General features: G+C 43.2%; 1 protein-coding gene across 1 annotated transcript; it reads left to right on the top strand.

The window, feature by feature from the left end:
- Positions 1-1,425: 1,425 nt before the first annotated feature.
- LOC118417893 (glycogen-binding subunit 76A-like) lies at positions 1,426-4,154 on the top strand. The gene has a single exon (XM_035823647.1). It carries the CDS (start codon positions 1,621-1,623, stop codon positions 2,557-2,559), a length of 939 nt encoding a protein of 312 aa, XP_035679540.1. The 5' UTR covers positions 1,426-1,620; the 3' UTR covers positions 2,560-4,154.
- The last annotated feature ends 10,084 nt before the right edge of the window (positions 4,155-14,238 follow it).

Below are 14,238 nucleotides of genomic sequence, written 5' to 3'. Positions count from 1 at the left end.
TACTGCAGGCTGTCTGGAGTTCGGCGTATTGTGAAAGGCTGAAATTTTTATTTTTGACATCTATTTAATTTGTCATTTTGTATGGATTTCCTTGTAGTACAAAGTAAGGTAAGTATGTCCTGAAAATTTCACCCCTCAAACATGCTTCCGACAGCAATTTTGCCCCAATTTTGACAGTGACCCCATGGCGAACGACGTTGAACCCCAAGGGCCAGAAAGGGGTGGATTGCTGAGCTTTTGAGTTTTTTCTACGATACAACAGAAGCTGTTGTTTTATAGAAATAATATTGTCTTATTTGCCAATGTGTCTTTGTAAATTATCTATGCATCTATTTTAAACGATCGCAACGTTGCTTTAAAAGAAGTAGTATCGATTATTTCCCTGCTTTATTTGTGGGTGAGTCGACCACGCGGTTTATTACGTAATTTACTGGGCATATTTCTTCCCAACTTTTGACTGGTGTCCGTGTTGTACGTGGTACAGCCCCACGTATACAAGTGTGTATAAAAGTGGGATCTTTCGTCTTCCACTGTCTCAGAAAAAGAAGTCAAACCCAATATGTTACATCTTTCAGTCAGACTAGATCTAGTCGCTTACTTAACTGTTTTAGTGTTTACCATTATTTGTCTGTCATTTTTTGTCACTTGCAATTAGCCCTCGGGCAAGAATTTGAAATAAACGTATATTATCTTATATTTACACCCATAATCATACAAACGGGCGCTATCCAGATCTATCAACATTTTCTGCGAAGGAAGTTGTTATCTAAGATAGATAAACACTTTAGTAAACCGTCAACAGCAAACCAAGATGAAAACCATGGGTTTACCAGGAACAGTTGAATGGCGTAGTTGTAAGTTGTATCCATGGCAACAAGAGAACAGGGTGACCGCACTCTTATGTAATCATTTCATTTTTGTCACTCAGGACTGCCCTGACTCAGGGCACTTACACTCAAATTTAATTCGGCGAAAATGATCAATTTATTGAATGCGAAACATTTATGACAGAAATAAATCCAGTGTCTTGAAGTGGATCATGGTAAAACCTGAGAACCCGGAAGTGATTTATACACTGTGCTTTGGACAAGTTCAATGCCCGAGTACGCTAGGTGGCGTAGTTGCCCTGTACGTGCGAGGCGTCACGTAGGCCAGTATTGAATATCACATAGGGACCAGTCAGTAATGCTGTTTTTTTAGCGATATACCAATTCAGTGGCCAGAGATACGCGTAACTAGGCCCCTAGAGCGGTGAGGTGACATTCTTTTGGCTGAGGAACAGTACAAAAATGTAGCTGGAGGAAAAATTGGTGGGGACATCAGTCGACGAACAATTCTATCCCAACCTCCTGTCCGGAGATTAACGGTTGCTCCCCGTTGCTTGGTTGCGTCACTTTCAGACCAGCGGATTGGCAGACACTGTCTGCGGTCGAGCTGGTTTTCTGGGTAATACCTTCACGGCGCAACTCGAGCCAGTGCTGCTTGCCTTTACCATCTACCGGCCTAGGCGAACGGGACTAACACGGGGGCGGTACCGGTTTACCGGTCAACACAAGTCATACCCGGCGGGCCCCTGTGATTTATGTACCCGACAACACAACAACGGCGCACTGAAGGTCCATGCAACCGTTTGGAGCTGATATTCCGCACTCAACATCAAAACAGCAACGCCAGGGGGAACCTATGATGATCGAGGGAATAAACCCGGCGTTGTGTTTACCGCGGAACTTCAGCTACCTGTCCATCGGGGAACCGAAGCAGGACTCCCGTCGCTTGGGCAGGCATAGCCTTGCTGACCCAGGCTCCATGAGATCCCTCATGATCAGCATACCCGAAAAAGGCTGGAAGACCAAGAACCCGGGCCTGAGACTTGACTCCGTGCAACGATCGCTGTCACAAGGGAACACTCCCTTGGGGAGTCCCGAGTTACTATCGTCGCACTCTCGGGAAAGACAGAAGAAGAGCGTACACTTTGCTGATTCGCTTGGCCTGGACCTAGTGGACGTCAAGCTGATCCTGGACTATGACAAACCGCCTGTGATTCCCAAGAAGGTGCTTTCAGCACTGAACACTTCGAGACCGCGGACGCCGTCGTACGACGACGCTTTCCCTGGCCACCGGTTCTTGGGGTCTTGCTTCCGCCCTCTTGGAAACGACCCGGACTTTCTTGGACGAGTCTGGGAGCAAGCCCTGTGTTTGGAAACCGCCGTTGTCGCAGGTATGACCGTGTTGTGTTCAGTACGAGTACGGAACTTAGACTATCACAAAAAGGTTTACGCCCGCTTCAGTTTCGACGGTTGGAAGACGTGTGAGGAGATAGAAGCATCTTACGTGTACGGATCGTGCGACGGCACGACCGATAAGTTTTCCTTCACGATAACCTCTCCTCCGGGGGACTTCCCCGTGGGGTCGAAGATTGAGTTCGCTATCAGATACGAGATCCCAGGGAACAGCTTCTGGGACAACAATCAAGGGAAGAACTATGTCTTCGAATGCAACTGTAAGGAACCTGTGGAAGAGCCATTATTGCAAGATCGGTACCGGTCATATTTGGTATGACTGTAGGCAGGAGAAAATGAAGTACAGACTGTTTCAAAATGGCCGCATGGTGACAATATTGAAGGTGGCTTGTAATGGGCCGGATACGGAACTGTGCTTTCGCACTATGGCACTTTGGAGATGGAGGCAGTGAAGAGTACTGCTATTGTTTGAAATCAATTTAAAAATCATTGTTGAAAAAAAAAACACAGAAATATTGTTGTGCTTTTGTTGCATAAAAATGCTCGTAGATTCCTCTGTTGTCAGTTCAGATTCGATGTTTAAAACGATTCACGTTTTTCTTCGACTGTTACGAACGTCGATAGGGGAAGAGCACAAACTAGAGGCCGACCGTAGTCTGTATATTTTATCCCGGCCGGCGGTTAGTTGTAAACAGACATTTGAAACCAGCTGCAGAACAATGTCGTTTTAAAAATGGAGGACGGGGTTACCAGCGGGCAAGTCCACCCAATCGTTACTATGCTAGACACGCACACTGGAGTCGCGCTGTCGGAGACGCCATTTGTCAAAGGACGAAGAAACAGGCTCTTCATGGTCAAGAATGACGACCGAGCAAAGGTGGCATAGTCTTCGTAGAACTGAAAAAGTCAGTATTGTCGGATCAAGCCGTAAACCTGTACGTCGAAAGAAGCGGAAACTGTTTGGTTAAAATGAACTGGAAAGTGGTGCCATGGTTAAGTTTATGACTGGGACATGCTTTATTAGGGACGTGTACATAACATAAATAATGCAGTGTCCCTTTGAAAGGACAGCAGCTATGTCTGAGGTGTGTATTATATGTCGGTGTGGACACCGTCAAAAGTATTGGAGAGAGACAATATTGAAGGACGATGCAGGAATAGACGTGTATTTTGGGGGAGGGGCACACACAAGGTCAGATGATGATGCAACATCGGGAAACACTGTCGAGATAGTATGCAATGGCGTGTGAACCCGACGGGTCCTCATTTGCATCAATAACCATTGTTGATGAGCGCAAAAAGACGTTATTTCACCTGTGCACAAGTCAGGCTACCTCATTGTGCGGTGTTCACGTGCGTGGTTTCAGGTACCTTGGTGTGAGAACGTCCCTAAATAGAGGCCATTCCGAAAAGTGATGATTATTGTGCAATTCTGGGGGAGAGAAGGCGTGGCGTGCTAGGTTGCCAAACGGGGCAGGTTAACCCAACAGAAGGTCATGTTGCAGAATGTTAAAAGATGTGTAAAACACAAGCTGCCATGTTGTGTGTTATTTTTACGATGATGTTTATACGATTGTTTAAAAAAAAGAAGAGGTTTGTATCAAAGATATTATATAGAAAGTGCAGAAGATAGCACTGATTTGAGACAGATTCAACATACAATGTATGTTGATATTAAGGTGCATGCCCACCGGTGGAACTGTGACAAATAGACAAAACCTCTATCGTGTACAGCACTTAGGTTGACTTCCACGACCCACTCGTGTTTACTGTTATACAACACCCTTATCCATGTACAGCAAGTATAAGTACCAGCCTTATAAGATAAATCATTTATATCCGATATTGCGGTAGACTGTCCTTACGATTGTGCTGCTACATAAGAAATTAAACTGTTACAGTGACTTGGTCAGACTTGAGTTTTCGCCATTTTGTGTGTGTGCGTGAACATTTAAGCAAGTAGCAAGAGGTATGTCAGCAAATCCATGGTCAGATTTATAGCGTAGATAAGACTTGCCGGGGGGGGGGGGGGCGTGTTGTGGTCCTAAAGGTCGTCCTTATCTTGTCCTTATTCTAGACTGCTGCAAGATACTCGAAACGTCACAGCTCAAAGACACCATTATGTCTTGGGATATACTTGCATACAAAATGTCCCTGGACCTACTTTGTGCATGGTATAGGATAGTCGTCCCTGACACACCACAGGGTGTAGCACATGTGACTACCGATATCACACCACACGCCCTTACTGATAATCCACGCATGGTTTCATAACGATTCACATGCGCTTATCCATTTGGGAAGGTATTGCGCATAATCTAACGAGGGCCTTCACATATATAGCACTCTAGAAACACGTGTCGTCGGCATGTTCGGATGGTCCAAATAGCAAATTTGCTTTTTTTTATATGTCCTTTTTTCACACAGCCCCTCAAACGTCCCCTCCCCCTTGCTACTGGTATTAAGTTAAAGCTAATTAAAGCTAAAGTTGCCATACAGCATATTGTGATGCAGACACAACGTCCCCTCCCCCTTGCTACTGGTCTTACGACTCGCGCCAGTTGAGCCCCAGGTCGTGTGTATGATCGATAGTGCTCTACACACGGCGGGATAAGAGCCGCACTTGACGGATAGAGGTCACGGTCTCTGGTCACAGTCAATGTTTCCCCATGGCGGCCAGATATGTCAACTTAATTGACTATGGTAAAACAAAAGCAGCTCGCTATTCAGCATCACATTGGCTGAATGCTAGCATCGGAATCGTCCGATATTTTCCTCATTTCCATTAAGGTTCTTATGACCCTTGAAATAAAGGGAGGATCGTTCACAAGGTCATGACCTCGATAGGGGACAGCAGAAACACATGCGCAGTTATATGGCGTATTGCTTTGATGTGTTTTTATTGTTCAGTGGCGACACGAAAATAAGCTTGTGTCTGTGCTGTTGATAAATGTTGAACCAATGTAGATTTTCAAAGAAAACTGTCCTACATGTCACACATTCTGGCACACTGCTCAATATAATTCTCCAGAGGACATTTTCTTCTGTTAGAAGACAAAGTTACATTGGTTAAGTGCTGGAAACATCATTTTGATTACACATATTCTTGAAGGGGAATTGGGGAACATACATGTAATGAGACCTGATTATTTATCACATTTATTTAGCACTGAAAAGTATATAAAATAAATGTCGTGATAACTGAAAAAGATGTGATAAAGGATTTAGGTATTTATATCACATTAGTTCACCAGGTAAGTGTTACTACAATCTTCTTCTGGAGAATAAATGTGATAAAGGGGTTGCTATCACATTTATTCTCCAGAAGAAGAATTTAGGTCTCTCTATGGAGAATAAATGTGATAAAGGGGTTGCTATCACATTTATTCTCCAGAAGAAGACTGAAAATCTTCGGTGGCGAAAAAATGAGACAAATGTTTTACTCATCACTATCACATATTTTGTAATTATCAAGCTTTTCATGAGAAATACTTTTTTGAGCTAAAAGAATGAGATAAATAGCTAACTCTATGTAATGGTAACGTCATGAAAATGCTGTATTCAGTCCGTTGAGGCAATAACCTCCTTGGTTGAGGTGACCACTGTTAGGTTAACGGCACACAAGCAATGAATGAACAAATACATTTTTGGCGGATATCCAATGGTATGTGGCGGTCAATGCCCCTTGGACAGAGTGGCCGTTATATAATTAGATGTAATATTGTCTGGAGAATGCTTACTCTGTCACACGCCCCCCTCCCCGCTCAAAACTACAGGCTTGAAATCAAGTTATAGTTACTAAGCATTTGTAATCATTGGCACTATCGTAAAACGCGTCTTTGAAAGCATCCATACTGAATAGACCATGCTTTCTACCTTGCAGCAGTAAATCATGGGTCTATAACTCTATATACGACAGAATGGTGCCGAGGCCATGGTTGTATTAAAGGAGGGCAAAGGGACAGGGCCACCATGTGACAAGACTTGCAAAAGATCTCAGTTTGGTCATGAGAACCGTAAATGACATTAAATAAAATACCAGCCCAGCTAGAAGTGGAGAAGTTCGTATGTAGTAGTAGGCATAATCGACATATTTTTCAAATATTTATAACGACTGTTACATCATTCTTGGACAGTCCCAACGCTGCGATATTTTCGTTGGACAGGTTTCAGACTTCTCACTCTGAGACATTCCGTTGGTCGTGCGTGGTATAATGTTGACCTTCAGGGTGTTTTTGCGATTCTAAGTTCTAAGCTCTAAATCTAGATCTTTCATGTTTATCCCTGGTTGCGTGACTTCCGTGCGTGACAAACTGTAAAATTGTATATTTTGAGTGGTGTGACAGGCGACGTCACGGCCACCTGGGCAAGTCCCAGGTGTTTATGTGTGCATGGTTGCACACTGTCACGTCAGGGAATTTTTTTTGTCTCAAAGTTAAGGTCAGTCATGAAATTAAAAAGCATTGTGAATCATGATGTGTGCACATCTTGAAACTCCCCTCTAATAATGTTATCAGTCTCAATTAATGGCGCCAATGTTAAAAGTATGAAAAACTTCACATTCACAAAAAGCTCACATTTACAGTTGAGACTTCACCATTCCTCAAAGTGATCAACTGGTTCCCGACAAGATCATGGAATTCAAACACTAGCTACTTCGTCATGGGTTCATACACACAAACCAACCAACCAACCAACCGACCAACAAACAAACAAACAAACCACAAAAACGCGCGCGCGCGCACACACACATATATACTTGAAGTCTATTCTAAATGGACTCGAATTGAACAGGTATGCACAAGAACAAGCGAACCGTTTTATTCTGTCCCCCCGAAGGCATCATGACTTCACCCCTCACAGCGCCAGACGAGACATTGTTGGTAGTCAGCGAATCATGATCTGCACAGACAGCAAAGTAGAATTACATGTCTGTGGTGAGTCGCCTCAAAGAATCTGGTTCGACCACCACAGAAGGTCATTAGGATCAAGTATTCTGATCTTTTGCGGTGTTACAAAATTGGAGCGCATTCAGGAAACGTCAACGACAATGCGACAATGATTTAAAGTCGCCCCCCCCCCCTCCCACCGCGCAAAGCCCGCCATCTGTTCACAGCCTTACGTCAGGTTATCAGACACAGCTTCGGTGCGGCACATTGGCTTTGAACGCTACTCAACATACCGGAGGCATGGGCCACAGTGGGGAATTTCAACCGTCTACAAGCCTACAAATTATTTCTATCAGACATTGATTTTAGTACCGCCATTCCAATACCTGTAATTGATATCAACCGTTGTAGTACGAAGAGGGCCTTGGGCAAATGTTTTAGGGAGAAAACACTTGATGGCACAAAATGTTTACACCCGGCCGCATTTTGTACAATTTTTTTCACTGGCTACCCTCATCACCCACTTTCAAAAAGATTCACACAAAGCTGGCTCCTAGTGGCACACACAAAAATCCACCTATAGTGCACCTCCATTACGTTTTGAATGGTAGACACGACCTGATGAGTTGCCAAGGGAAATCGATATGTAGGGGTATGACGGCCATGTTCATCAACGGCCCTGAGCGTGCCTTTGACGTACATCGAGATCAGTACAGGGAGCGATGAACTGGTTGCCTTCTGCGCCACCTTCACACTAACCCTTTTACAGAAGTGATACAGTTATGTTGGCAGCGTTACAGACTACACAAGAAAAAAATCCCTGGGCTTTGGGATCTCATATCCCGTTACAGTACAGCACACGGGAATGAAGTCTTCACCTTCCCCGAGATGGCACTCAAACATGATCGCTTCCTACTCTGAAATTGAGCTGAACTGTAGGCTTTAGCCTTTCTCTCAGATCACCTGAGGTGCCTCCTTTCCCTGATGACTCACGCTCAATCGGTTTACTTAGTGACAAGATCATCCATCTCCAAGTGCAATAAACCCGCCGTCAGACGGTCTAGTCTGCAGACGAGAGATATAAACGATAACGATCGCTTTAATCGTGTTTCTGGATTGATTTTCACATTTAATTGTCCCGAACTACAGGGGTTGATGGAAATGGGTATTGAAACCAGCGTGTTGTGTGATGCAGTGACACCTGCGGTGGGAATTTTCCACTGCTGGCTGTATGAAGGGAATTATGCTGAAACGTGACCTCCAAGCAGATGTTGGGAAGACAAATCAGAATATATTCTGCCCAACCCCGTTTTATCCGTGGTAGGCAACAATTGCTTCCACGCAAAGCGACCATTACTCAGTGAGGATGCCAGCCAGGCTAAAGTCTTCTTAACATGGAGTAGCTGTGAAGCACACGTTCATACACATTAGTTGGAGTGGTTCCCAATGAGAGACTCAAGGATGAAAGCATGCTCGTGAAATGTTTCCTGGGTGCACTGACGTCGCCGAGCGCCAATGTGCATGAGGAGAATGTACTTGACTCTGACTCTGATCAGCAGGAGGAGACGGTGGCGTCCCGTGGGCGCATGCCTCCTGAGTAATACGTTTTGTTAAGAGGCACTTTAAAAGCCTGGTTTATCATTTAGGCACTACTATACGTGACAGGCCTGGCTAATTGGAGTAGTGTACATGGGTGGAGTAAAGTTTCATGGAATGAGCTATTAGAAATCATGTAATAGTAGCACATACTATAGCAGCATATATCCATCGACATCCATCCATCCATCCATCCATCCATCCATCCATCCATCCATCCATCCATCCATCCATCCATCCATCCATCCATCCATCCACCTATTCTTTCACTCCTTCTTTCACATTCATCCATTCTTTTACCATCATTCCTTTGACCATCCACCGATCCTGTGCCGTTGTTTTCAGTCATTACTCGAACTGTGTGGCATAATAAGAGCTTTAGGTGATGAAATTATATACTCCCCAAGCAGAGGTTAGGCTCCGGCTGTTTTATACGCTTTAGGCGGCCGCGAGACATCGAGAAACCAGTACAAACTAAAAAGCCCGCAAAAAGCCCCAAAACGCCTAAAAACAGTTATAAAACAGTCGGAGCCTAACCTCTGCTTGGAGAGTAGATATAATATTCCTGTAGTTCATCTTGTTGAATGTCCCCAATGACATGTCCCTTCTGTCCGGTATGTTGGCAACAGGATAGATCATCACGTGGGGACACAATGAATTTTTCATGACTCCATTTTCCCTGGTAGATAATTAGACTCAGCTATGACACAAATGATGCGAATATGAACAAGTGCATCGCTGCTTGACTTCCCTAATCACTGATTGTGTGACGACAGGCTTTGAATGTACGGAACATATTTATAAGATTTGTTCTTTACCATAGTTTTGTGTCGTCCCCTTCCCACTCCCCCTTCCAAATCTTGATTCGCAATATATCTAAGTTTTATCTAAATGTGTTTTTTTCAGATTGTTGTTTCACAGTGATCAACAAACAAACAAACGAACAAGAACAAAAGGACAAACAAACTAACAAACATGCCTGTCCCTGGGTAGAATCCACATAAGGAATGAAATGCAGAAGTTCAACGTAATGCTAGTTACTGTTTCCCGTTACTGAAATGTGAATGGTTGAAGTATGTGTGTAGCATCTGTTGCTTGTCTTGATTCTTTAACACAGGTTCTGTTATGAAGGTTAGACATTCAGGTCAACAACACCTTAATCTCCGAATTTTCTCCAGTTGTGGATTTCGAACTGCCATGAAAAATTATCACAGATTTTACGATATCCACAGGGATCTCATACGTAGATCATACGTAGGATGTTTGTATTTGACACATGCTTATACTTATACGTTAACATTTCTTTTTTCTCTCTTTATCGTGATTATACAGACTTATTATAACAGTCTTTTACCAATTTTTCCATGTCTCCCAGGTTATCAACCACTTAGGCAAAACTTGAACACGGATAGGTTCAACTGGCTGGGATGGCCGGGTTCATGTGAACTGTAGCTGGTTATAAATAGAAGCATAACAACACCTGTATTGTCTCAGCCTCCACAGCACGGGATAAACATGTAAGTCAATACTTTGGTACCACAAAGGGAACAGGTATGGACTAGATAGTTCAGTTATATTTATGCGTGACAGTACTTCGGTATTGCCACGGAAATTTATGTCCAGTTGTGTATATACATCACAGTGGAATGTGGTGTTTTCCTGTGGGTGTTTATCTTTCAATCCAAGGCGCTCCTAAAATACCACCACTTGGCGTCGCCTCCATTTAGACGCATTTTTAGACGCCTTACGTGCAGAAGTTCCCGTACGTTATGGCGACTGTACTCGCCAAGGTGAGTCCCCAGGGTGAGGGCGACGTCACTAATTCCCGGAACGTGCCGCTTGAATGGCTAACCCTTGCCAAGATGAGCCCGCTAATGCTTAGGTCACATTTCCAAACCAAAGCTTTCGGGACCGACAAATATAGTGTACAAAATACACAAAACGTAAAAAGGAGAGTTGTGGGCATGACCTTCTTCTTCTGTGGGCATGACCTGTGTTTATTTCAGGGGAAAAAAATTCATTTCCTAAAACAGCCCGGTCCGGCCCCGGTTTGGAAATGTGACCTAGGCATAAGTTAAGTGAAGCGCCGGTGTAATTTTTCCGACTACTACAGTACTATATCTACGCGACTCAACCTCTGCTTGGAGAGTAGGATAATACATGCGCAGCAATGTAGGCACAAGACATGGTAACCTCTTTAAAATGCCAGGATTGCAGAACTTATCACGGACTATCTAGTCCATCCATATCTGTTCCCTTTGTGGCACCAAAGTATTAACCTCGTAACCGAGAGTCAGCCCGGACCAGTTCACAAGGACGTCCTCTGATCAAGGCCGGGCCGTCGCCTGGCAAGAGAAATGTTTCTGCATCGAGCTGTCCAAGTGGTAATGTTTCTGTCAGTTTGGACCTTGTTTTGAATTGTTTCAACAGTAACATAGATACAACACAACCTTGAACTTCTGTCAATCAGTGCCTCCTTCGCAGACATCGAGCAGGGCTGGATTTTATTTTATGAGGGAGGCGCTGGTTGGCTAGTTTCAAAGTTGGATAAGGTTGTCTAGGAGACTAGTCAATCACATCCTTGAACCTCTGTCAATCACAGCCCTGAAGACTGATTGACAGGAGCGGATTTTCCCACTTCTATTTATTGCCCTGGACAGGACAGGTCAATGTCACGATGAAGGAAGGATGAAGTTTGAATTGCCATATATGGAAATTTGCCGATGGATAAAACCATGGGTTGCGTCACATTTGATCTCATCAGAAGAAGATCAGACAGGACCTAATCAAATAAGAAGCATGATAACGGCTTACTAGCTATGTATGGGTGATATCTTCACTCTCGACGAGTCGCTTTATCTTATTTTCTGTATTTTTATATACATGTACTCTGGATGCCTGGTTACTATTCAATTTCAAAACATGCAAAGGATCAATTTCAAAACAAGTGAAGCATGTGGGGGTTCTCGTTCAATCTTGCTCAGTATTGGCCTTATATTTCATTCCTGATTATTATTCCCGATAACCGACAATTTTGAACGGAGTAGCCGTTAAGATTGATAGACGTATTATGTAAGATACTCAATCCACAAGGTTGTAAATTGAGAATGCCAACATTTATGTAAAGGTCAAGTTCAACTTTAAATTGGTAGGACTATGATGTGAGCCAGGCCCAACTATTCAGGGTATTTCCAGCAATTATGAGCCATTTACGTACACAAGGAGTCTGGTAGACTAAAGTCACTCCTCGACCTTGACAAAACAGACTGTTGTTTATACCGAGGCAAAGTCAACGTCCTTACTTCTGCCCATACATGGCGTATCTGAGACACACATAAATCATTCCATGGCATCGCTATGGCTATTTCGGTCTTTAACCGACCTTGTTACCAGGCACAGTCACAGAGCAAGCTCAAGTACGCCCCCCGGACATATACTTCACAAGCATGCCATTAACACCCCATAGTTATGCTGGTTTTAGCAAGGAGATGGATTAGACACGGGTAAGGCACAGCTGGTGTTATATTTCTGTTTTGTTCTTTCATTCCTGCCATAAATGCATGTAGTAAATAAAACTTTATGGACAGGGCCCGGTTGTGCGAAATCTATTGCCCTTACCACCTGTTGCGGCCACGTATTTCTATACAACAACATTATTTATTCTGCTTGCTCGTTTCGTGAGACTATGAGCTGTTAACCTGACCATTTCCCGCTGCTTGATCTGTCAATGTTTAACGTTCTTCTTCAGCCGTGGTTTCTTAATGCATTCCATTTCTCTCTCAGCTCACATTCCCACCTCTCCCCTACTGCTCTCTGGTACCCGCACCCCCATTTCATTCATTGTCATTAAAGAAAGAAGACATCCCTGTCTCTTGACATGATACAGGACCTTTGTCTGTTATGTATGTAATGAGATCTGTTTCACCTTCCAACACACTCTGTCTGTTAACATGGAGTTATTAAGGGAGAACATATATCAACGTTTCATTACATAACCACTTATCTGATTTATGATTTTATGATTTATGTAATGGCGCTGGTTATATAAATGTAGTTGTGTAATCATACCGTGACCCTGACATAACAAAAATATCAATGAAAGACAGTCAATTGTTCTCTGGTCTGTCCTTTAAAATGGTACATTTCAGATTTAGGTCGAGGCTAAGACGGCTGTCGGGTGAGTTGCATGCTGCGCTTGAAGGCTAGGCTAATATTTGCCTGTCACCAAACCAAGGTTGTGCATATAGGTTTGATTGTACAGAGTTAACTTTAGGCTAAAAGCCGTGTTTCGACGTGTGCCGGTTCAATGACCGCGTTAACTGTGTGACGAATTGCCTGTAACATACAACATGATAAAGTTATAGATTCTAACATGCCTTACTGAATTTTCTGAAAAAAAAAAAAATAACGAGTTGTTTGAATGTGTCCATATTTTGAAATTTGTTTCGTACGCTGTATGGCACATACCTTCTGTCCTCATTTCCTATATGTAGTCATCCATCATATGCTGTGCTTGCCACATGCTATTTCTTATAGATTGCAGTTGCAACTTTGATACTGTTGCCATATATTTGATTAACCAAACGGTGATATTGTATATCACCGGTCAATTTCATACATAAAAATTGATGAGCCAAGAAGTCGAACTTTTATATACTTATTCATACCATGTAAATTGACAAAATGCAATATTGGTCAAAAAAATTAATACTTAAAATTGTCGGTTTGAAAGAAAACTTCCACATGCAGAGAATCGATAAGATTGAGCTCAAGTCCTCATATAAGAAAAACAATTTGACCACATCGATTTGCCCCCACCTTCACAATTCACCTGTCAGTAAACTATGCCCCTGGAATTCGGTAAGGATCTGCACTACATTCTGTTACTACCGATTTGACCGCGAGTAACCCCTATCTCCGTGACTTGAATGGCTTGCGCAGTGATACGCCAGGTTGATTTGTTAACTGCCTACGAAAAAACGCATACACAGCAGATAACCGTCCTGATAACGGCTAGGTACAATATATCCTTCCACTGTAGAGACATAGCAGCCCGAGTGTCACAGATGTGACGGAAAGTAATGTTGTAAAGATGCATTCTCAACAACTTTATTAAATGACTACTAGTACCTTTGATAACTGTGGTAATAGGACAAATAAATGTTTTTAAAGGGATCCATGGGACAATTAACAAACATACTTTGTATTTTCAACTGTAGTTTTCATTTGAAATAGATATTCTTTAACAGTAAGAAGCTAAAAGTTAAAAACGCATTTTCCGCCCAGTTCCTACCAGTTAGTTTTAAAGCGCCCAGTCCCTTGATAAAAAGTGCACCCTTTTATCATCATGGAAGAATACTTTCCCGGATGAACAGCTAATAAACCCCGAAACAGGGACGTCCACTACACGGGGTGAATGACCTATCCGGGGTCGGCGGAGGACAGCAGAATGGAAGCTGTATCACGTGTTGTCTGACCTGGTTTTCGTCCTCGTGAGCCATAAATTACACTTT

Source organism: Branchiostoma floridae, chromosome 6 (assembly GCF_000003815.2).
Source record: "Branchiostoma floridae strain S238N-H82 chromosome 6, Bfl_VNyyK, whole genome shotgun sequence".
Taxonomy (NCBI): Eukaryota; Metazoa; Chordata; class Leptocardii; order Amphioxiformes; family Branchiostomatidae; genus Branchiostoma; species Branchiostoma floridae.
This window is presented reverse-complemented; position numbering and strand designations above follow the sequence as displayed.

Bases quoted from the DNA above. Each gene is read 5' to 3' on its own strand.
- LOC118417893 (XM_035823647.1), top strand. From the start codon at position 1,621: ATGCAACCGTTTGGAGCTGATATTCCGCACTCAACATCAAAACAGCAA.